This window comes from Myotis yumanensis, unplaced genomic scaffold, assembly GCF_028538775.1.
Source record: "Myotis yumanensis isolate MYYU_CA2020_CCGP unplaced genomic scaffold, mMyoYum1.0.hap1 SCAF_1, whole genome shotgun sequence".
Lineage (NCBI taxonomy): Eukaryota > Metazoa > Chordata > Mammalia > Chiroptera > Vespertilionidae > Myotis > Myotis yumanensis.
In genome coordinates this window covers 100,769,721-100,795,298 of record NW_027223752.1, presented here as the reverse complement: position 1 = coordinate 100,795,298, position 25,578 = coordinate 100,769,721, and the positions used below count along the sequence as shown (strand labels likewise).

At 37.1% G+C, this 25,578-nt stretch overlaps 1 protein-coding gene across 5 annotated transcripts in view; it reads left to right on the top strand.

The window, feature by feature from the left end:
- LOC139019533 (ankyrin repeat domain-containing protein 26-like) overlaps positions 1 to 25,578 on the top strand; it is a 110,179-nt gene that overhangs the window by 49,781 nt on the left and 34,820 nt on the right. For 3 of the 5 annotated variants that reach the window (XM_070428549.1, XM_070428540.1, XM_070428561.1), the window contains 8 exons: positions 378 to 476; positions 1,107 to 1,135; positions 1,229 to 1,301; positions 7,370 to 7,443; positions 9,030 to 9,190; positions 13,385 to 13,436; positions 13,705 to 13,846; positions 24,807 to 25,020. In XM_070428549.1, coding sequence (XP_070284650.1) covers positions 378 to 476; positions 1,107 to 1,135; positions 1,229 to 1,301; positions 7,370 to 7,443; positions 9,030 to 9,190; positions 13,385 to 13,436; positions 13,705 to 13,846; positions 24,807 to 25,020 — 844 coding nt within the window. The remainder of the gene's footprint in view (positions 1 to 377; positions 477 to 1,106; positions 1,136 to 1,228; positions 1,302 to 7,369; positions 7,444 to 9,029; positions 9,191 to 13,384; positions 13,437 to 13,704; positions 13,847 to 24,806; positions 25,021 to 25,578) is intronic. The other 2 variants (XM_070428543.1, XM_070428555.1) reach the window with 2 other exon arrangements.

Here is a 25,578-nt window from a genome sequence, read left to right as displayed (position 1 = left end):
GGGTGAACTGTAGCTCCTCATTTATCTTCCTCATGCGTATCGGACATCACGATATATGTTACATCAGTATTTTTTATTCCAGTGAGAGTAATTGGAATATAGAAGCATTGGCTGTTTTTTTAATGATAACTCAGGTTTTGAAAGGATAGCTGTTTTATAAAACTCATTTAAAGACTAGTATAATATACCAAACTGATTTTGGAAAGAAAAGAAAGTAGAGTATATTCCCTAAGTGCTACAGTTATTATTTTCAATATATATTACACAGATTTAGAAATAAAGATTTTTAATATCTAATATTTCTGTGGCAATTAAATTCTTTTAATTTTTAGTAACCATATTTCAAAATTGAAAGCTTATTTTACATTATTTCTTAGATGTGCTTTATATACCTTCTTGCATGAGTGGATCAAGAAACTTTAAGATGGCTAAAGTAGAGGATACAAGAAATATAGGCATACCAGTAGCCTGCATTGGTATGAAAAATATGAATATTTTTATTAACTAGTCTTCTATTAATGTATACCCAAGCTGATCAATTCATAACACTTTCTCTGTTGATAAATGGATTATGCATTTAATTGAACTATCTTCACAGTTGTGTACTTCCTAAATTACAGGACAGATTGAAGAACATGATAAATACCTGTAGCATGATGGTATAAGTGATTCTGATGTAATGCATTAAAGATACGCTGTTGCATTCTGTTTCACATTTATCCTGTCAGGGTCATGATTTGTTCCTCTGATTAAAGATCACTTTTCTCCCATCAACCATTATGTTCACATTGGTATATCCACACTTCTACTTTAGTTATAGTCTTTTGAAACATAATCTTACTTTTGAAATCTCAACTGCATGTTTTGTTAAACCTATATTCCTGTTTTCTCTTCAGTATTTATGGTAGATTCATATTTCTGCCTAGTTGTTGTCCTAATCCACCTGCCCACTGGGGGGGAAAAAAGAAAAACAAAAAAACCCACTAACACCCAAAGTAATCATTTCCAAAGCTAAGCATGAGGATTCAGCTGCATACTAACTCTGCATGAATGTATAATTGGCTTCCATATTTTCATGTAATTGAGTATATGTCTCTTGCTCTTAGATTCTCCTGGAAAATATTCTCACTTGAAGGTAATAACTTTTATATTTTTACATTTAAGTATTAACTACAGATCATATGAAAAGTACATTATTTAGTAATCATCTTATTTCAAACCCATTCAGCCTACCCTTGTAGTGACAGATCCTGTTCCCAACAAAGCAGAAGGAATGAAGGGTGTACAAGCATCCAAATCAGGTGAATTCTGTAATTCATATTTAACTCTGGAAAGGAATCAGGAAAATACTTGACATGCTCATAGTCTTTTTATTCCTAATTCCTTTTTAAAAAAAATATATGTTTTTATTGATTTCAGAGAGGAAGGGAAAGGGAGAGAGAGATAGAAACATCAATGATGAGAATCATTGATCAGCTGCCTCTTGCATACACCCCTCCTGGGGATTGAGCCCATGAGCCCAGATGTGCCCTGACTTGGAACCGGATCATGACCTCCTGGTTCATAGGTTGACACTGAACCACTGAGCCACACCGGATGGGCCCTAATTCTTTTTTTGCTTTGCAAGTTTAATTGTGGGTTTTAACATAAGTAATGTATATGTCATTGTTGGTATCCATGTTTGAAAAAGAGAAATTTACAGAAATTTAAAAGACATTTTTAAATGTAAGCTTTAAGAAAGATGTTTTTACGTTTGTTTTGGTAACCTAAAGTTCTAAGTTTGGAATCCTTACACTTTTTAGGGATTCCCAAAGGTTAATTTTTAGACTGTAAGATTTTCCCATTGTTATAAAATACTTATTTGAATTCTGACCTTTATCTAGAGTAAAGCTTCATTTGCTAACATGTCAATAGTGTTTTAACTTTATTTCATCTTAGAGTTGTTACACTGATGATCTTAAACCAACCAGATGTTCTGATAGCAGACTCAGCGTGTATGGGTGTGTGTGTGTTTATGGTGTATTTGAGTATTAAAAATGGGGGAAGTAATTAATCATAGTGAATATTTGGTAGACACATCTTTTTAAACAGTAATTCTGAAACTTTTTGTACACGGGATTCTTTTATACTATTAAAAATTATTGAGAATTCCAAAGAATTATTTTTAAGTGGGAAGTACCTATTGACATTTACAATACTAGAAATTCAAGCTGAAAAATTTAAAATACAATCATAAATTTATTAACCATTAGAGCTATGATGTTGTCACATATCATGTCTGTGGAAATCTCCACTGTATACTTACAAAAGAATGAGAGTAAAAATGGCAAATATTTAGTATTACTGTGAAAATAGTCTTGAACCCTTGGACCCCCTGAACCAGGGTATCTTAGGACTCAAGGGATTCTCAGGTGATACTTGAATATCACTGTTTTAAATCATATATGAGGTTCATGGATGTCAAATGATAAAGGGACCCTTGTGATGAAACAATTTTAAAGCTTTATTTATACATTTGTTGCCTCTTGCCTTCACTTGTTTTAAAAAGTTTAAATCTGACATAAAAGGAAAATATTTTTGTTATATTCATTTCCTATGTCATGTACTGTTTACTCATTGTATGTAGTGTGGACTCAGACTGATTCTATTTTTGCATGAAAACAATGAGGTCACTCAAGGCTCTCTTTTCTCATATGAATTTATATTTATCTAAGGCTTAAGAATGAATTCTGAAAATACTCATGCACATAGAAAAGACCATTGTGTTGTAATTATGTAATTTCTTTTTGTTTTTATTTATTTATTTATTTATTTTTTAATCCTCACCTGAGGATATTTTTCCATTGATTTTTAGAGAGAGTAGACGAGAGAGGGAAAGACAGAGAGAAACATCGATGTGAGAGAAACATCAGTTGGTTGCCTCCTACAGGAGTCCTGACCAGGGCCCAGGCCAGGGAAGGGTCTGAAACCAAGGTATGTGCCCTTGACTGGAATAGAATCCAGGACCTTTGGTTCGCAGGCTGATGCTCTATCCAGTGAGCCAAACTGGCTACGGCTGAAATTTCATTTTTGAAGTAGTACCATTCATTAAAAGGTTTTTTAAACCCATGTTTTGTCATGCATATTTAAACTTAAAATAAGTTGTTAGACATAAATTTTTATAATAACAAAAATTGTATACCTTGAAGAATCTTAACTGTTGACAAACAAAGCTTTTATGGAAAACAGAATATACAATAGAAATTGCTGAGTGAATAAAAGTAAGTAGTATGAGAAAATAAAAAAGTACAAAAATGAGAGACAACATTTAGTTAAACTCCTCTATGTGAATGGCAAGGATAGGACACATAAAGTAAAACGTCCAGTGAAGGAATAGTGTGTTTTTGGGAAGAAGTGGACATGGAACTACTTCTCTGAAAAAAGAGTTTTTACAAGTCTGTCAAATTTGTATAATTATTTACATTCTAATGAAAACCTTATTTTCAGGTTCTTCAGAATGTGGGTCTACTACTAGTTTGACTCTCAATCATGAGACTTGTCGTAGATCTGAGGATTTTACAGTTGATGATAAATGTCCATTAGTATTACAATCAATGACCAAAAGTCAGTCAGCATCCACAGACTTTAGACAGATGACCTTAATAGATAAAGATTAATATCAGAGCTCTGTTTCTGTTAGGGAATTATAGTCTCCATGACCTGTATGAATCACAGCTACCAGCAAAGAAAGAGGGCAAAGATGGTAATAAAAAAACAGATTCATAGCTGGTTTGGCTCAGTGGGTAGAGTGTCGGCCTGCAGAATGAAAGGTCCCAGGTTCTATTCTGGTCAAGGGCACATATTGCGGTTGCAGTCTCCTCCCTGGCCCAGGCCCTAGTCAGGACTCCTGCAGGAGACAACCAATCAATGTGCTTCTCTCACATCCATGTTTCTCTATGTCTTTCCCTCTCTTCTACTCTCTCTAAAAATCAGTGGGAAAATAACCTGGGGTGAGGATTAAAAAAAAAAAAATGAAAGAAAAGAAAAAAGAAACAGAGTTCATCTCTAGACCACCTCTGTGAGCTCATCATAGTTTTGACTTTTCAAAAATCATTTTGTGGCAAAATCTACTTTATGTTTTCTCCTTTTATGGAACCTACAACCAAACAGAATATCTTTTAACAAGACATTTGCATTCTTCCTGTACTGTAACCAAAGTAACATACATTTAAATAATAAAGAGAATTAGGAGGAAAAGTAAGCTCCTTTCCATTAGTGTTTAGCATACACTTGGGGGTGGGTAGCAGAATTAAATTTAGAACTTTGAGACTAGATGGGAAAACTAAAGATTGCCTACTCAAACAAAACATGGTTTCTTAGCTATATTTTTATAGCTCTCAATTTACAAGTATTAGTTATAACTATATTAAATGTAACTGAAAAAGCATCATCCAAAACCAAATATTAAAATTTTTCTTATATCTTCTATGGCTTGATATATAGAATAGGCTTTCCAGCAGTAATGGGAATCATTGAGAATTTACTACATAGTACCTGCTTCTCAGCTGTGTCCATATTGACTGTCACTTTGGTTTATTTTTTTAACAACTACATCATTCACAAAGAATTTTGGTTTTAAGGAGCACTTTATCATTTAAAATTAATGCATGGAAAGCCAATTTTAATTCTACTAGATTATTCATTCTATTGACTAACCACATCTTTGTTCCACTTTATGTACTATTAACTTAGTACCCTTTAAAAGTCATATGATCAGGTGTATAGTAATAGAATAAACATGTATTTTTTACCCTTACAATTTCATCTTCTTTCCTTACCTTTAAAGCTAACATTATATTTACAAAAGAGTTTGAATTATCTCCTAGAGTAGTAACTTCAAGCTAAAATTCAGTTATTTACCTGTCTTATACAAGGGTTTCATTTCTTCATGAACTTGGTAGGTATAAGAAAATACCTACATAAGCTCCCTCATCACAGAAATATGTGAAACAGAAAAACTGCAAAATAAACTCAAGCAACTGAACACAGTTAATGTAGTTTTAGTTTTTTTTTCTTCATAGTTGATACCTTTTTTAAAGTAATGAGCAGAATCAAGTTGACCCAAGATTTGTATATTTATTCATTGAATAAAGATTTATTATATACTGTCCCCTGAAGTTTTTATATCTTAACTATTTCTGGAAACATTTCCTCAGTTCAGGCCTGTATCCTCTGTTTTGCAGTATTGCCTTCTAATTCATCATCCTCCACTATTTATATGCCCCTCAAATTCTCAATTTGACAGCATTTAGAGTGATGTTTCTCAAATGCAAATATGACAATAGGCCACTGTTTAAAACATATTAATGTTGCCCTGGCCAGGAGCTCATTTGGTTGGAACATATTCTGTGCACCAAAAAGTTGCGGGCTCTATTCCTGGTCAGGGCACATACCTAGGTTGCAGGTTTGATCCCTGGTAAGAACATGTATGGGAGGCAATGGATTGATACTTGTCACATTCATGTGTGCCCCCCGCCTCTATATATAAAAAGCTAGCGACCTTAACAACTGGTCGCTATGACGTGATGCCCACTGTGGCCAGTGAACCAGCCTGATCAGGTACATATGTCTCCTTTTTTCCCCACTAACCCAAGAGTTCTCTATATGGTTAGCTGAAGCTGATCCCTGGCCAGCATTGCAGCTTTACTTATTCCTCTGTTCAAACCTGCTCTTTTCCCATTCTTTCCAGTTACTGTTCTCAGAAGTATCCTTTAATAAGTACTGCCCACTCCCGGACTCCCCCCCCCGCCCCCCCATCAAGGGCAGGGCCCACTGGCCAAATGCCCCAACCCCTTCTCCCCAGCCAGCCCCACCCCCGATCAGCTTGCCCTACCACGATAGGCCCGCAGTCCCTCCCCCCAGCCAGTCCCACCCCTGATTGGCCCCCCCACCCTGATCAGGGGCAGGGCCGGCCGGCCAACCACCCATGGCCCCTCCTCCAGGCTGCTGGCCTCCAATCGGCACCCCCCACCCCATTTGGGGGTGAGGCCAGCTGGCCCAGCCCCTCCCCATGGCTGGCCAGCCCTGATCAGGGTGGGCCTGCCAGCCAATCTCCTGCCATCTCCTCCTCCTGACAGGCCCAGCCCTGATCCGCCCCGATTGGGGCGGGGCCAGCCAGACCCCACCTGTGCACAAATTTGTGCACTGGGCCTCTAGCGCATATATATCCCTCTTTCTCTAAAATCTATGAACATATCGTTGAGGATTTTTTAAAAATATTTTTTAATTGATTTCAGAGAGGAAGAGAGAGGGACAGAGGGATAGAAACATCAATGATGAGAGAGCATCATTGAATGATGAAAGAGCAGATTTTTAAAGAGAGTGGAAGAGAGAGAAATATCAGTGTGAGAGAAACACATTGATTGGTTGCCTCCTGCATGAGCCCCGATCAGTGCCCGGGCCGGGAAGGAGCCTGCAACCAAGGTACATGCCCTTGACTGGAATCGAACCTGGGACCCTTTGGACTGCAGGCTGATGCTCAATCCACTGAGCCAAACCCTCTAGGGCTGAGTGAGGATTTTAAAAATATAGATATTTAATGTCCAGGTCTTTTAAAATTACATATAAGGCTCTTATAATCTGACTTCTGCCTAACTCTCCATCTTTAGCTCATTTACTAAACGACTGTTGATGCCCTCCTCACCCATCTCTGTATTTTAGACAAAATTGATTCTATTGTATGCTTCTCTCCCTGTCTTGATATAGCTTTGCATACTGTCTGTCTCCCTTTCCTGCTCTCTTCCCCTTTGATTCTGGCTAACCTCACTGTTTAAGTCTCAGCTCAGGCATGTCTCTAGAAAAGCCATTCCTGACGCCTCTTATCTATGTTCTTTAAGCCCCAGTGCCAAGTCCTAAAAGGTGAAAAGAAATTTGTCAAAATAGTAGAGGAAAACATTTCAGATATAACAAAGGTGTACACTGATAAAGGCATAAAAAGTGACAGATTTTGAAAATTGTGAGTAACGTGGCAGTTGAAACTTAGGGAGATGTTAAAAAGGTACCATTATGAGGTAGAGAATATAGTGTGACTGTATATATTTGTACTGTATTTCTTAACTTTGTTTTATTTCTGATTGTTTTATTCATTGATTTTGTATGAATGAATTTTTGAGATGTTTCTATGCTTTGAACTTTGTGATATCAAATGTTTCCTAAGTGCTTTGTTGAAGTTTACAATGATTAAAAGTATTTCTCAAATATGTATTCAGCTAAAGATTAAGCTTAATTTAACCCTCAATTGATAAAATGTATTTTCCACTTTTTATAATGATTATAGCTTTTATTTAACTGGTTTGAGTAGTTCATTTTAACTAATATGTAGATTTGTTAGCAGAACTAGACTTACAAATGACATCACAGGAAGAACAAGAAAGGCTTAATGGACGTGAAAATAACCACCCACAGGTATGTAAAAATTTAAACTTCTAGTATAATATTGTTTTCTATGTTTTAAAAATGTAACGTAGTCCAGTTGAAATTACCTTTCAAGCTAGGTTTTTAGAGCTAACCTTTCCCCCATTGCCTTTTACAGTTCTTTTTGCTCTTAGATCCTGGGGTTATCAAAAAAGTGATGGTATTTATAAAAATATACAGTGGGGCCTTGACTTACAAGTGTCCGACTAACGAGTTTTTCGAGATACGAGCCGTCTCTCGGCCGATTTTTTGCTTTGAGTTGCGAGCTAAAATTTGGGTTATGAGCCAACTTCAGATACCCCACCGCTAGTTGGCGCAGCGAACGTCACAGTGAACGCCACAACATCAGCCCAGCATTACATGTCTCACTCGTTCACTTTAAGCGGTTAGCTCTTAGTTGAAGCATCAGTGTTGTACTCGCATTTGTGCTTGCAGTTATTTTGCAAAATTTCGTTTTTTGGGTGTCCGGAATGGATTAATGGAATTTCAATTCATTAAAATGGTGAAAATTGATTTGACATACGAGTAATTTGAGTCACGAGCTCCGTCATGGAACGCATTAAACTCGTAAGTCAAGGCCCCACTGTATGAACCAAAGTTTACCACATCACAGGAGCAGAGCAAAAGTGATGAATTGTTAGATAATGTAGACCTCTGGAAAATGAGCAACGCTCCCCAAATTTCACATTGAATAATCATAAAGTGTTATAGCTAGAAGGTATGGGATAGAAGTAATTATCTACTTTAGCCCCATATTTGCTGATAATGTGAATAAAACCAAGAAAGGTTAAATAATCTGCCCAAAGCTCCTAAAGATGTATTACCTAACATTTATGGCACCAAAAGAGATGATACAATTTTTTTCACTTTTTTATGTTATGTGTCTATAAGTATTTTTATGATTATCTAACCACTATGCTGCATACCTGAAACTAATACAAAATAATAATGAATGTAAACTATAACTGAAGAATAAAATTTTAAAAAAAGAATAAAAAAATAACTGAAGAGGCAAACTTTAAATTATTAAGAGCCAAAAATCATTAAAATCAATCAAGCAAATTCCTAAATTTTAATTCAAATGATATACTATGGTAATGTATGTATTGATATAATTAGCTTCGTACAGAAAGATAAAGCTTCCTATTTGTTACTGAAGCACAATGTCACATCTTCTAAATCTGGCTGTGTAATGCAAAACCCAGGTGGGAAAGACAGAAGAGGACAAATTTTGTGTGTTTGTCTTTTTATTTCTCTGTCTCTCCTAGACAAATGCAAGGGGAATAGGGGGGGCTGTTAGGTAGTAAAAAGTAGATGTGAATAAGAGCACAAAGTTAAGAAAGCCCTTTCTGAAATCTTGGAAAATTTTGCTTCTTTACTGAAACAAAAATAAAGCAGAATTTATAAAAATTTCAAAGACCTGTAATGATAAAATTAAAATAAGCACAAAAATATGTTTATTGATAAATTATGGCAGTTAAACTAAGAGACAAATGATAAAATTAATGAAAACACAAAAGTCTTTTTAATGAATAAAGTGATAACAATTATCCTTAAATATCCAACTTTCATTAAAGGTTGAAGAAGAAAAAAAGATGCACAGAGGTTGTGAAATGGAAGTTACAGAAAACTTCCATAATGCTGATGCTGATGATAGCAATGAATTAATTCAACAAAGAAAGAGTGGACAAACTAATAACCAGCAATTTCCTGCTATGGAGAATGAAGATGCTGATTGGTAAGCCTATAGCAATATTTAACAGTAGGAGGGACAGTAGGTAATTATTTCCCTATAAAACAAATCCTAATTTGAGCTAATATTCATGATCAACAAATTATCTATTTCTACTACAGATATTCAACCTTGCCTGGTAATCAGAAAAATTCAAATTAATGAACAATGAGCTACCATTTTTTGAAGTCATAATAATAAATATCTTATTTAAAAAATAACAATCATGTTTGGCAAATGGGAGAAAAAAGGCATTCTCACACACTGTTGGTAGATGAAATTGGTACATCTTTCTTGAAGGGAAATTTAGCAGCATGTGTCAAAATTTCAAATATGTCATCCCTTTATCCCAACAGCTTCACTTCTAGAACTAGATTCTACGGGAAAACATGACTTGTATAAACATACACACACATTCTAAGGACATTATTATATACTAGTGGCCTGGTGCATGGATTTGTGCACATTGAAAGGAAATTAATTAGAAGGTGGCTGGCAGGGCGGGCAGGACTGGGCGAGATGGGCCAGACATGCCCTGGAGCCAACCTGCAGTCCCTCCCCAGCCAGTTGCACCTGGGGCGGTGACATGGCTCAAAGGGTGTCTGCAGAGTGAGCAAGGTCGCTCTGGCAGGCGGAGTCCCTCAGCCTGGCCTACAGGGATCAGGCAGAAACCGGCTTTCCAACATCCCCCGAGGGGTCCCAGAGTGCGAGAGGGCACTCTGCAAAGCTGCTGTTGCTTGGCAGCTCCTGCGTTGAGTGTCTGCCCCCTGGTGGTCAGTGCACATCATAGTGAGTGGTTGAGCAGCCTTAGCATATCATTAGCATATTACTCTTTGGTTGTTCGGTTGTTCAGTTGTTCTGCCGTTCGGTCTATTTGCATATTACCCTTTTATTATATAGGATACTTTTTCTTTCAAGTTAGGACACACCTCGATGCTATGTGCCTAATTTTTATGTTCACATTCTGATCTCTAAGTAGCATTGCTTTCTACCATTTATTTTCCTGGTGACCTCCTCTTCTGTAAAGTCTTTCTTGTGTTCCTGTAAAACTTTTCATATGTGAACTCCTCAATACCACATAGTATTATACTTGTATTTCTGAGGTCTTTTTAGCAAGGGATGTATATGCCTGTGGTTGGTACTTCCTAACAGTTTTATGAATTAATAAGTGATTATTAAGATAGGTAATATTTGAAATTTTATAGTATTTTAAAATTTTTTATCAGTAGGGTTATTAGAAAACATTGGCTTCTTTAATGGATTTTTTAAAAGTAGTAGTCAATGGCTTGCAAATGAAGAAAGTAAAGAAAAATGAAAAATGGACATAAGAAGAACCTGTGATTACACCAACATTTGAGAAGGCTGGTTCACTAACTGGTAGTCTACCTCAAGTGAATGATAACAGGTGTTTAAATGAAACAGATTAGGATGGTAGAGGTGACATCTATACATTTTTTGTTTCTAGGTGAAAGAATATTATCGATAATTCCTTTTTCTGGAAATAAAACAGCATAATGTAGCTCAGCTCGTGTGTCTCAGTGGTTGAGCATTGACCTATGAACCAGGAGGTCATGGTTTGATTATTCTCATATGTTGAATATGCAGACAATTACCTAAAATTTAAACGATCATACACATTTTTAAAAATTACGTAATAATAAACATAAACATTGAGACCATACTGAATAGAATTTAATCATCCCTTAAAGATTCTAGCTATTATAGTGCCTTTGACAGTATCATCATGAATAGCTATGATTTTGTAACATACTCTAAAGTATTAAGTTAAATTAACTTAATAGTCTTTTAGATTATGGGGCTAGGGCAGTGATGGCGAACCTTTTGAGCTTGGCGTGTCAGCATTTTGAAAAACCCTAACTTAATTTAGGTGCCGTGTCACATACAGAAATTTTTTGATATTTGCAACCATAGTAAAACAAAGACTTATATTTTTGATATTTATTTTATATATTTAAATGCCATTTAACAAAGAAAAATCAACCAACAAAATGAGTTCTTGTGTCACCTCTGACACGCGTGTCATAGGTTCGCCATCACTGGGCTAGGGTGAAGATTTTATGTATGTACAATGGAAAAATAAACTAGTAACAATCTATCACTTTTGGATTATAAAGTTCTGAAATATAAAAACCATGCCTTCTGTAACAACAGTGTCATTAACACATACTACATTCTCAATAAGTGTATGTCCAATGCATGTATAAATTTTTGAATGGATGAATGAATGCCTGTTGGTGAATTTGTTTATCAAAAAAATCTTGACTGGCTGGTATGGCTCAGTGGTTGAGCATTCACCCATGAACCAAGAGGTTATTGGTTTGATTCCAAGTCAGGGCACATGCCTGGGTTGTGGGTTTGATCCTCATTAAGGGGCATGCAGGAGGCAGCTGATCAATGATATTTCTCTCTCATTGATTTCTATCTCTCTATCCCTCTTCCTTTCTCTTTCTCTCAAAATCAATTTTTAAAAAATCTTTAGTTTATTGAAAAACTATTTTCAATATGGCCTAGATATAAATTCCTTTTTATTTAAAAAATATGTATATTTAGAAATTATTTATAATTATAGCTAGAAATTGAATAATAATATAAACTCATTTGCCATCATAGTACCATATTTTTCTGTGTATAAGGTGCTATTTTTTCCTAAAATCATTACACTGAAAATTGAGGGGCATCTTATACACGGAGTCAGCCAAGGAGGGTGCCATGCAGGTGCGTAGCTGCCCATACCTTGTCAAACAGGCTTCCTCCTGTTTGCAATCACAAGCCTTATTGTTACTGATGTCAGCTGATGCCCTAATTGAGGTGGAGGTAGGGAGTGTGCAGATGCAATAGGGACCAGAGGGTTTTGAGTTCATAAAAATGGAAAAAAAGTAAAAAGATAAATATCGATAAGCGATTGTCTTACTCTGCAAAATTCAAGCTGAATGTAATCAGCTATACCAGAGAGCATGGAAATAGAGCTGCAGAAAGACAGTTTGGACCTCCTTCCACTGTATGTATGATTAGACATTGGAGAAAACAGGAAGAACAACTCCTTAAGATGCCAAAAAAGAAGGCCTTAAGAGGAAAACCAGCAAAATGTATAAAATACTGATTTTTTAATTGTGGGTTGGAAAAAGGGTGCGTCTTATACATGAGGGTGTCTTATACACGGAAAAATATGGTACTTAAAAATAAGTATTACTTTCAAAGCATATTGTGAAGCGCATGTTCTGAAACCAGATTTTCTGTGTTTGAATTCTGGTTCTACTATTGACTAGCTCTGTAGACTCTGGCAAGTTAGCCTTTCTGTGCCTCAGTTTCTTCCTCTGTAAAATACCTAACATATTGCCTACCTCCCAGAATTTTTGTGAGGATTAAAATGTTCCTAAAAGGTACATCTACACAATGGAATACTATGCTGCTATAAAAAAGAAGCAACTTTTACCATTTGCAACAGCATGCATGGAACTGGAGAGCATTATGCTAAGGGAAATAAGCCAGTCAGAGAAAGATAAATATCACATGATCTCACTCATATGTGGGATATAATGATCAACATAATTTGATGAACAAAATAGATCCAGAGACAAATGGCAGGGGAAGGGGACGGGGGTTAGAGAGCAACCAAAGGACTTGTATGCATGCATATTAGCATAACCAATGGACACAGACACTGGGGCAGTGGGGGCTTGCCCAGAGTGGGAATGGCTGGGGGGGGGGGAGTCAATTGGGGAAAAATGAGACATATGTAAAACTTTAGACAATAAAATAAATAAATAAATAAAATGTTCCTAAAACATGTAAAATGCTCATAATAATGCATAGTAAGTCCTCAAGAAGCTAATATAACTACTATAAAAGGGTTTCCAAATAGGTCTCAGGGCCAATAAAAACTTGTTTTTATTGAACATGACAATAAAAACCATGGTATATTATTAATAAACATTATATTAAACATTATATTTTCCTTTTGCTTTGACTATCATCTTGATCTAATTTTAATAGGTTGTGTTAATATTATCTACTTTGTCCCTTAATGTTAGTTATTCTTTTTATTTATTGTTTAATCCCCCTTATAGAAAGTTAATTACAAATTCAGAGATTTTATATAAGAAATAATAGGTTAACTATTCTTTGTATTTTAAGTATTTAATATTTGCCTGAAAAGAAATGTTTATTTTTTTTTTTTAGGTCAGCAAAGCAAACATCTAGTGAAGAGAAAACATCTAGTGAAGAGAACAAGGTATTTTAAAAGTTAAATTATCAAAACTATTATCTGTAGTAAAAATACATTATAAAAATATAATGAAAAATAGAAAATCTTTGTTGTAGAGACATTTATTTTAAAAATTTAGAAACACTAGTTATTGGTAAAGGTACCTATTTGATAACAATCAGTTCTTTTAAGAATACCTATGTGTTGGCTTTTATAAAAAGGTGGATATTTATCCATACAGTATACACTTAGTATATTTTATCAACATTTTGAAAACAGTATTATTTATTTGTAGGTTAAAGAGAAAATTGGTTCCGTGGATGACCTTGATGACTTAACTCAGTCATCTGAAATAATTTCAGAACATTGCGAGGTGCCTTACTCCAATTATAAGAATTCCATGTTGCTAATTGAACAACTTGGCATGAATTGTAAAGGTAACACCATTGTATAAATGTAAAGCCTTTTTCTTTATAATGTAGAAATATATGCACACCTTGTCTAGGTCTGCACTACAGAGGATATATTGTTGAGGTATTTATCTGGGAAATATGTTTTATATTAAAACTAGAGGCCCGGTGCACAGATTCGTGCACTGGGCCTCTACTATGCATATAAGATCATTGGTTAATCTCTTCCTGCCTTCTCCTCTCCCCACCTTCCCTCTGAGATTCGTCAGTCTATTCCATGTTTCCATGCCTGTGCATTGAGTATCTGCTCCCTGGTGGTCAGTACGCATCATAACTACCAGTCGAATGGTCAAACTGTCAAACAGTAGCTTAGGCTTTTATATATACTATACTAGAGGCCTGGTGCACAAAAATTTGTGCACTGGGGGGGAGGGGAGGTCCCTCAGCCCGGCCTGTGCCCTCTCGCAGTCTGGGACCCCTCAGGGGATGACCACCTGCTGGCTTAGGCCCACTTCCCGGGGGATTGGGCCTAAGATGGCAATCAGACATCCCTCTGGCAGCCCGGCAGCCCTCGAGGGATGTCCACTTGCCAGCGGGGAGCAGGCCTAAACTACAGTCGGACATCCTTAGCGCTGCTGAGGAGGCAGGAGAGGCTCCCACCACCACCGCTCTACTGGCAGCCATCAGCCTGGCTTGTGGCTGAGCAGAGCTCCTCCCATGGGAGAGCACCCTGACCACCAGAGGGCAGCTCCTGCATTGAGCGTCTGCCCCCTGGTGGTCAGTGTGTGTCATAGTGACCAGTCATTCCCAGTCATTCTGCTGTTAGGGTCAGTTTGCATATTACCCTTTTACTATATAGGATAGAGGCCTGGAGCACGGGTGGGGGCTGGCTGGTTTGCCCTGAAGGGTGTCCCGGATCAGGGTGGGGGTCCCGCTTGGGTGCCTGGCCAGCCTGGATGAGGGGATGATGGCTGTTTGCAGCTGGTCACACCCCCTTCAGGGTGGCAGTCCCCACTGGTGTGCCTGGCCAGCCTGGATGACGGGCTGATGGCTGTTTGCAGCTGGTCACACCCCCTTCAGGGTGGGGGTCCCCACTGGGGTGCCTGGTCAGTCTGGGTGAGGGGCTGAGGGCCGTTTTCAGGCTAGCGGGAGACTGAAGCTCCCAGCCTCTTTTTTTTTTTCTTTTTTTTTTTTCTGGGATTTATTTACCTTCTATAGCTGTCACTGGAGCTGAGAGCCGGCTCCAGCTCTGAGGCCTCGGCTGGCTGAAAGCAGGTATCTGAGTTTGTTTAGCTTCTATAATTGAAACTCTGTTACCATCAATGGCGCTCTAAGCTCTGAGCCCGCTGTCGGCTGAAAGCAGGTATCTGGAGTTTGTTTAGCTTCTATAAGTGCAACATTGTTGCATCCGGAGCTCAGAGCTGGGCTGAGGCAGGCGGGGAACCTTGGCTTCCTCCATCACTGTAGCAAGCAAGCCTCCTGCTCGCTTCAGCTGCGTGGCTGCCAGCCACCATCTTTGTTGGCAGTTAATTTGTATATCCTGCTGATTAGCCAATGGGAAGGGTAGCGAAGTTACGGTTAATTACCATGTTTCTCTATTATTAGATAGGATAATAAAGAGCTAATATGCTAATTAAACCAAACAGCAGAATGACTGTCCCGACGACCTTCAGGTCGAAGCCAGGGCTGCAAGGGCTGGCCGAGGGCTGGCTGGGGCTGCTAGGGCCAAGCACTTTGCATGAATTTTGTGCATCGGGCCTCTAGTATATAGATAAAATGAGAGTGATTGTATGCCATCCCACCTCCTGGAATCTTGGTCTATATTGCCACCATAATTATTATACACTTAAACATTCAGATCTCATCATGTTTAAGACCAAGCTATTACTTCTCATTGCTCTCAGGTAAAGGCCATAATCCTCTAGCTTCATTTTGTACCATCTATGTCACCAGTTCTCAACCTGTGGGTCGAGACCCCTTTTTGGGGTTGAACTACCCTTTCACAGGGGTCACCTAAGACCATCGGAAAACACATATATAGTTACATCTTGTTTTTGTGATTAATCACTATGCTTTAATTATGTTCAATTTGTAACAATGAAATTGGGGGTCACCACAACACGAGGAACTGTATTAAAGGGTTGTGGCATTAGGAAGGTTGAGAACCACTGATCTATGTTATAGCCAATGTCTTACTTGTTTTTTTCCTGTAGTGGAGCTTTTTTTCCAACAGCTTGGTTAGGTAAACTACACATATATGAAGTGTATAACTTTATAGTTCTGATATATGTGAACACATATGAATTCATCAGCACAATCCAGATAGTTAACATGTAGTTAACATCCGTAAAAGTCTCCTCATGACCCTTTATATCTCTTATTAAGAGACTGCCAAATTGTTTTCTTTTCTTTTTTTTTTTTTTTAATATATTTTATTGATTTTTTTACAGAGAGGAAGGGAGAGAGATAGAGAGTTAGAAACATCGATGAGAGAGAAACATCGATCGGCTGCCTCCTGCACATCTCCTACTGGGGATGTGCCCACAACCCAGGTACATGCCCTTGACCGGAATCGAACCTGGGACCTTTCAGTCCACAGGCCGACGCTCTATCCATCGAGCCAAACCGGTTTCGGCCCAAATTGTTTTCTGAAGTAGTTATACCACTTTCCATTCCCACCAGCAGTGCATGATATCTTCACAGACATTTAGTATTGTCAGTTTTTAAAAACCTTAGCCATTCTGATGGGTGTGTAGTGTATATATCATTATGGTTTTAGTATTCATTTCCCTAATAACAATAATGTTGAACATCTTTTCATGTGTGTATTTGCCATCTGTACATCTTCTCTGAACTGTCCATCTGGATCTTTTGCCATTTTGAAAATTAGGGTGTCTTCTTATTTGTAGAATTTTGAGGATTCTTTATATATTCTAGATACAATTCCTTAATCAACTATATTTTTTGTAAGGGTTTCTCCCAATCTGTGGCTTGTCTTTTTGTCATTTTCACAGTGTCTTTTGAAGAGCAACTGTTTCTCTTTTTGATGAAACTCAATTTATCCTTTGTTATTTTATAGATTTTGCTTTTGTTATTCATGTCTAAGAATACTTTGCCTAGCACAAGGTCACATTTTCTTTAAAGAGTTCCCTTAGAAGTTTTACAGTTTTAGGTTTTGTGTTTAGACCTATGATTCACTTTCTGTTCTCTTTTACATATGATGCAGAGTATGGATCCAAATTAATTTTTTTTGTGCATGGATATTCAAGTTGTTCCAGCACCATTTGTTAAAAAGGTTATATTTTATTTACTTCATGCTACTGTGCCTTTGTCAAAATCAGTTGAGCATATGTTTGTAGGTTTATTTCTGGACTCCGTTCTGTCCCATTGATCTATTTGACCATCTTTATACCAATAACAATGTATTTTAATTACTTTAGGTTTATAAAAATTCTTGAAATCAGATAATATGTTATTTTTAATGGTCATTTTGCTATTCTAGATTCTTGATGCATTTCCACATGAAATTTAAATCAGTTTTTCAATTTCGAAAGATAGTCTGCCTCTATTTCTGTCTCAGTCTTGTTTTATTCAATTTTCCTTAAAACCTCGTCGCGTTTAGTTCAAGATTTCAGCAACCCCCGAGTTCTCTCTTTCTACGCTGGTCGCAAGAAGAGAGAACGCCATTCCACCCATATCTGATGCCTCGAACAGGGATCCCCATAGATGCTTATTATTTCCTTTCTTCTGTTTGCTTTGAGTTTAATTTACTCTTCTGTTTCTAGTTTCTTAAGGTGTAAGCCAAGGTCATGATTTGAGATCTTCCTTTATTTGTAATTCATTGCTAAAATTTTTATATAAGTATTATTGTAGAAGCCTTCCACAAAATCTAATGTTTTGTTTTTCATTGCAATTCAGTTCAAATTTTTTCTAATTTCTCTTTCATTACCTTTTTTTTAAAATTGGTTTTTAGAGAGAGTGGAAGGGAGAGAAAGTAAACTTCGATTTGTTATTCCAATTATTCATTCATTGGTTCATTCTTTTATGTGCCCTGACTGGGGATTGCATCAGGACAACACTCAAACAAACTAATCTACCCAGCCAGGACTTTCATTACTGTTTTTTGTTTCTTTTAAAATTAATTTTATTGGGGTGACATTGGTTAATAAGATCATATAGGTTTAAAGGGTACATTTCTATGATACATAATCTATATTGCAGTGTGTGCCCACCATCCAAAGTCAGATCGTCTTCCATCACCATATATTAGGTTAATATATGTTTTATATATTAGTTTTATATATTAGTACCTTTTACTACCCCAACCCCATTCCCTCTGGTAACTACCATGCTGTTGTGTGTGTCTATGAGTTTCAGTTTTATAACCCATATGAGTGAAATCATGTGGTTCTTAGCTTTTTCTGACTTACTTTGCTTAGCATAGTCTTCTCAAGGTCCATCTATGTTGCCACAAATGGCAGTATGAGTCCTTTGTTCTGAGATTGGTCTCTTGTAGACAATATATATATGGGTCATGTTTTCTTATCCATTTACTACCCTATGTTCTTTGATTGGAGCATGTAATTCCTTTACATTTAAGGTTATTATTGATAGATACTTATTACCATTTTTATTCTTTATGCCTGTGTTCCTTCCTCCCTTTCTATTTCTTCTTTTTACAGCAGTCCCTTTAGCATTTCATGCATTGTTGGTTTGGTGGTAATAAACTTGGCTTTTTTTTCTCTGCATCGCTCCTAATTTCACCTTCAATTTTGAATGATAGCCTTGCTGGATAGAGTATTCTTGGATTCAGTCCCTTGCTTTTCATCACTTTGTATACTTCATGCCATTCTATTCTTGCCTGATGTGTTTCTGTTGGAAAATTATCTGATAGTCTAATGGAAGATCCCTTGTAGATAACTTTCTGTCTCTCTGGCAGCCTTTAATATTCTTTCTTTGTCTTTTACATTTGCTAATTTAATTATCGTGTGTCTTGGTGTAGGTCTTTTTGCATTCATCTTGTTTGGGACTTTCTGTGCTTCCTGGACTTGTGTGACTTGTTTCTTCCCAAAGTCAGGGAAGTTTTCTGTCATTATTTCTTCGAACAAGTTTCTATTCTTTGCTCAGGTTCCTCTCCTTCTAGGACCACTATTATATAGATGTTGTTTCATTTCATGTTGTCTCAAAGTTTTCTTAGACTCTCTTCCTGCTTTTTAATTTTTTTTCCAGTTGCTCTGAATGGGTGTTGTTTTATTCTACCTTGTCTTCTAACTCACTGATTCAGTCTTCTAATCTACTGTTGAAACCTTTCATGGTATCCTTTATTACAGCTATGCCATTCTTCATTTCCTCTTGATTCTTACTCATGGTGGTGTATTTCTCATTCAGCTCCTTATAATTCTCACTGGTTTATGTATATTTGTCATCCAGACATTTGAGCATCCTTATAACCATTACTCTGAATTCTTTCTCTGACAAATTACTTGCCTCTGTTTCATTTAGTTCCATTTCTAGTGATTTCTCCTTTCCTTTCATTTGGGGGTTCTTTGTCTCCCCATTTTTGCTGTTTCTTTGTATTTGTTTCTATATAAGATCAAATTGCTATGCTACTCAAATTGTTTCTATATATTAGATCAAATTACTATTCCACTCAAATTGATTTTATGTAGTAGATGTTTTGTGGGATCTAGTGGTGCAGTCTCTCAGGTCTCCTGAGCTGGGTATTCTAGGGAGGCCCTGTACTTGTGAATTTGGGTTCTCCTGTTGTAGTTGGGTTTTGAATGTGCTATTGTCCCATTCGTGGATGAAGTCTCCAATCAGGGTGTCTGATTATGTGGTTCACTCCCTACTACATCATGCCAGCCATTGTTGTGGAGGTGCTGACTGAACAGCACAAAATACAACAATACAAGACATGACACAGAAGAAACAGAACAAGACTGTACACAAGACCCTTGTGGCCCCAACAAAAGTGACCACCAGAGAAAAGAGAATTTGGAAAGAGTGTAAGTATGATAGAAAAAAAGAAAGAAAAGATATGGGGAGGAAACACAACAAAACAGACAAACCAAAAAGCATGAACAAAACACACCCAGCAAGGAGCGGGCAAAGTACACAGAATCTGTAGATGCAGGACTTAAATAAAGAAAATAAGGTTAAGGAGTTAGAGGAATAGGAGAAGGACCATGGTTTAGAATAACAGAGGGAGAAAAGAAATGAGAAGACAAGAAAAAAAATTTTGAAAAGGAGTATAGAGGAGAAACTAGATAGGTCTAAATTTAGGAAGTGAAGTTAAGAAATTAGGAGAAGAAAAGAGAGAGAAGAGAGAAAAAAGAAATAAAAAAAATTGAGTAGCGAGGGTAAAAAAGGAAAGAGAAAGGGAAAGAGGAAAGGAACAGGGAAGAGGAAATTAGATATGTGAACAAAACAGAGACTAGAATAATAACATTAATAAAGTAGATAGATAAATAAGATCAGTTTAAAAAAGGAGGAAGAAAGGAAGAGAAAAGGGAAAATAAAAAATGGGAGGAAAAAAGAGAAAAGAGGAAGAAAAAGGTATTAAAAAAAAAGTGAAGTGAACTGAGTTCCTTTGCTTCAGCTGAGTTTCACTGCCCCATGGGAGGTAGCTTAGTCCCCCATTCTTCTGTCTGCCAATTCTGGGCTTTCTCTTAGGTACTTAGGTGCTAACCACTGTCAGGAACTGTCTTTTGGCCTTTAGCACCCTGCTTGAAGCTCCAACTGCTCCACTGGTCCATTGCTTCTGTCTGTCTCCACAGGCCTTGGCTGCAAGCAGGAGGGGCCAATCTGCCCTCTTTGCCTATCTGCCAGCTGTTAATCTTCATCACTCAAGAGTCTGTTTCTGATAGGACTTTAGGTGGGATTGGTGCTATTTCACATTCAGGGAATATGATGGGGGTGTTTTTTTCTGTCCCAGAGCTACTCCTCCACAAATGGCCCAAAATATTACTCTGCCCTTGGCTGGACAGAGATCCTTATATGGAAACCAGTGAGGTCAGCTGGGACCCTGTACTTTTTTCAGTCTGGTTCCTAGAATAGTGGGGCTGATGGCCTCTCCTCCACTCCGGTCACTGAGGGCTCCTTGAGACTGTTCAGACCCATAAGCTTGGCCTCGGCCTTTGTTTCCTCAGTAAAGCTCAAAATGCAGGGTGTGGCAGGCTGTATCACCTAGGACTTTTTTTTCCCCCTTTACCTGTCCTCTCGCTGTTGGGAGGAGGTAGCTCCTCCCAGGGAAAATGGCTGTTTTGGTTTGGAAGCATATGAACGACCCAATGCAGAACTCTTAGTTACTGCTTTTCCAAGTCTCCCTGCCCTGCTTACCCCGACCCCTCCACCCCGTGCTCTGGGTTTAGAGATAATAATAATAATTTAAAAAGGCAGGTGAAACTGCGACTATCTCCTCCACTGGCTCTGGTCTGCCAGGTCTAGACTCCACTGCCACCAGAAGTCCTGCTACCTTTTGCAGCTGCTTGGATGATACAGGTGCTGCAGGTCATGCTGCTGTTTGGGAGCACCATGTGTCAGGTCTCCGCCTCCACCTGCCAGGAAGCTCACCACAGATGGGTGTGTGGAGCCCTGCCTGTGTCCCAGAACAGTTCTCCCATAGCTCAGGTCCCTCCTCTCTGGGCTCTCCACCTCTCATGATCTCGCCCTTCCTACCATTCTCCAGGTATTTTCTGTCCTGCCGTGGTATAAGTCACTCCCTCAGCTGGACCACAGTTGGAAATTCCAGGTGAATGTTCTCCAATTTAGTTGTATTTACAGCCTGGCCCTGGGATGAGGTGCCTGAAAGGTCTGCCTATTTGGTCTCCATTTTCTCCTCCCCCTCAAAAAAAATCTTCATTACTATTTTGACCCAGCAGCTATTTAGTTTGGAAACTATTCAAATAGTTTCCAAATATTTGAATATTTTCCAGAGTTATTTTTGTTTTAGATTTTCAATCCTACTGCTTTGTGGCCAGGGTACATACATTGTATGACTCAAATCCTTTTGACTGACTTTTTATTAAGATTTATTTTGTGACCCAGAATATAGTCTGTTTTAAGTATTCCATGAATACTTGAGATGATTTTCTGTCTACTTGTTCTGTCACTTAAAGTGAGTGGTATTAAAATCTCAAACATACAGATGATCAATAGACATATGAAAAAATGCTCAATGTCACTAATCACCAGAGAAATGCAAATTAAAACTACAATGAAATATCACCTCACACCTGTCAGAATGGCTACCATCAGTAAATCAACAACAACAGTGTGCGCAAGGATGTAGAGAAAAAGAAACCTTTGTGTATTTTTGGTGGGAATGCAGACTGGTGCAGCCATTATGGAAAACAGTATGTAGTTTCCTCAAAAAATTAGGTATGGAATTGCCATTTGACTCAGTGATCCCACTTCTGGGAATATATTCTAAGGATGCCAAAACACCAATCAGAAAGAATACATGCACCCTTGTGTTTGTAGCAGTGGTATTTACAATACCCAAGATATGGAAATAGCCCAAGTGCCCATTAGTGGATAAGTGGATAAAAATGATGTGGTACATTTATACCATGGAATACTACATGGCTATAAAAAAGAAGGATCTCTTACTTTTAGCGACATTATGGATGGACCTGGAGATTATTACTGTGCTAAATGCAATAAGCCAGACAGAGAAAAGACAGATATCATATGATCTCCTTTATATGTGGAACCTAATGAACAAAATAAACTAATGAACAAAATAGAATCAGAAGTATGGATACATGGAACAGAGTGACATTGGTTAGGGGAGGTGGGGTGGGGGAGACTGAATGAAAGGAGGTGAAGAGATTAGCTAAAGATCATATATACATAGCCCATGGACACAAACAGTGGTGATGGCCAGAGGGAGGGGGTTTGGGGGCTAGGTGGAGGGCGGTAACGGGGGATAAAATTGGGATCATCTGTAATACTGTAACAATAAATAAATTTTTTTTTAAAACTCAGACTATAATTGTGAAGTTTCTATTTTTCTTTGAGTTGTATCCATTTGTACTTCATGTATTTTGGAACTGTTATTAAGTGCATGATCATTTAGGATTGTTATGCTGCTTATTAATTTATCATTATGCAGTGACCTTTAATGTTAAGATAGTCACTTACCTCAGCCTTCTTTTACTAGGTGTTAGTGTTATTTATCTTATTTCTATGCTTTTAAAAAAAATTGTGTCTTTATATTTAAAGTGCATTTCTGACAGGTGGCATGTAGTTGGGTCTTAGTTTTTTATCCAGTTGGACAATCTGTCTATTAATTGAGGTTTTTAGACAGTTTTCATTTACTGTGGTTGTTAATATACTAGTAGTAGATTTGAATTTGTCATTCATGTGTTTGATTTTTTTTTTTTTTGGTTACATCTCTTTTTCCTGTTTTCATCTTTTTCTGTCTTTTATATTCATCAAGTAATTTTTATAATTTAGTAGTATTTCTTTTGGCTTATTAGCGATAACTGTTGCTATTATAGTGGTAGGTTTAGGACTGGTTTATGGTAAATGATTTTAAGTGATCATATTCTACAAGTAATATGATAGCACATCATATGTAATATAATAAAATTATAGTAATTTACTTTCATTTCTTCTCTGCAACCCAGATCTGTCCTGGATCTGTGGGATTATATTTTTCATTAAGTCTAGAAAGTTTTTGGCCATTGTTTCTTCAAATATTTTCTGTCTCTTCCTCCTGCTTCTTTATGCTACATTAGCCATTTAAGTTTTCTCATATTTCACTGATGTGAAAGTTACTAATCTTTTATTTTGTGATTTCTAATATGCATTTATTCCCACCCAGTGTATTTTTCATATCAGACATAATTTGCATTTCTATAAGTGCTATTTGAGTTTTAGAACATAGGTTTCATGCCTCTACCTATATTTTTTTTAGCTTGTTTTGGTATATAGTTGAGTTACTTAAAAACAGTTTGATTCTTTTTGGTCTCACTCTTATGATTTGTTAGGTGAATCCAGAGCAGTGCTTGGCCAGGGACTAATTATTCCCCACTACTAAGGAGAGTCCTTTCTGCCTGCTCTATTCATTGTCCTGTGAGTTATGAGCTTTTCAGCCTGGCTAATGGGAATAGACAGTATTCCTGGTGCTGAGTGAGTACCAGTTACTGTTTCCTCTACTCTTTTTGGATGTTTGTTTTCCCTGGTCTCAAGTGATTTCCTCACAAGTATGCATTATGCATTACTCAGCTGAGTACCCTCAGCAGATCTCCAGGGTTTTTCTGTTCCGCTCCCTTCCCCAGAGTCCAGACCTGTGATCTCTATCTGCCATTGTTTTACCAGACCATCAGCTTCATCACCTAAGTCAAGGAGTCTGGTGGACTCTACCTCAGTTCCTTCTCCCTGCGTTGTGGCCTGGAAATTCTCTCAAGGCAGTGAGCTGGAACATTCCTTAGGCTGACTTCATTTGTTTCAGGAATCATTGCCCTTCATTGCCTGAAGTCCATTGTCTTGCAAATGAGTTTTTAATGTGTTTTGTCTGTTTCATTTTGGCTCGTTTCAGGTAGGAAGGTAAATCAGTACCTGTTACTCCATCTTGCTAGAGACAGATTGCATAGAACTTTTGCATGTGCTGCAGAGTGTCTAGAATGCTCTCCTTCCTCCTTTGTCTGACTGCTTCCTGCTCATCCTGCCTTTGTCAATGTAGCCATCCACTCATGGGGAAATCTTCCCTGGGCCCAGTCTAGATCAAGTTCTGTTATGTGACCATAGAACTCTGTTTTCTATGTATCTATCTCTGATTTATATAATCATTTTATTTGTCTTTCTCCGCTGCTAGACTTTAAGCTAAATAAGAGCCAGGGATTTTGTCTGTTTTATTTGCAGAGCTTAGTCTTCCACACGATAGGTACCCTTCAATGTATGAATGAATGTGACTATGCACAGTTCTTTATACACAAAAATAATTCATATATTTTTCTATTTTGTTTTCTTTCTTATGCAGATTCTATTAGCTTATTGAAAATCCAAGATGCAGTTCTTTCATATGAAAGATTAATAGAACTTAGAAAAAATCACTGTGAAATGCTTACTGGAAAAATTAAAAAAATGGAAAAGAGGATTAGTGGACTGCAGAAGGAGCTATCAGAAACAAAAGAAATGAAATCACAATTAGAGCATCAAAAAGTGGAATGGGAACAAGAACTCTGCAGTTTGAGGTATTGAATAATTTGGTTTTAAAGAAATATTTGAATATTTACTTTTATTCTACATATATGTAGGAAAAGTTTTGTAACTGCCTTCTTACCTTCTAAGATTTTATAGGGAAGAACATTTCTTTAGTGGTATGGAGTATGACATTTTTGGAAATAATATAGCAATTTTTAATAGTGCATACTTCTAGTAATAAGTTAATGTATATTTTTATATATCATTTGAATGACCATATAAAAGTTTACCAAATGGAAACCTCATTATTTTTTAATAAATTGAATTTTGGTTGTTTTTCATTATTGTGTATTATAATTAATGCTTCCAGGAATGTCTCATATATGTTTGTTTCTACATTTTTTATTATATACTCTGAATAAATTATTTAATAGAGTATTATTATTTGGTTACATGTAAGAACTTTTAAAAAGGATTTTTATTCATATTTCTAAATTGTTATCAAGGTAGTTTGTACTAATTTACATTCCCACCAAAAGCGTTATTAAATGATCACTTTTATCAAGACAGAAAATTTAAAAAAAAACTAATGCAGTTTTAGTTGTAAT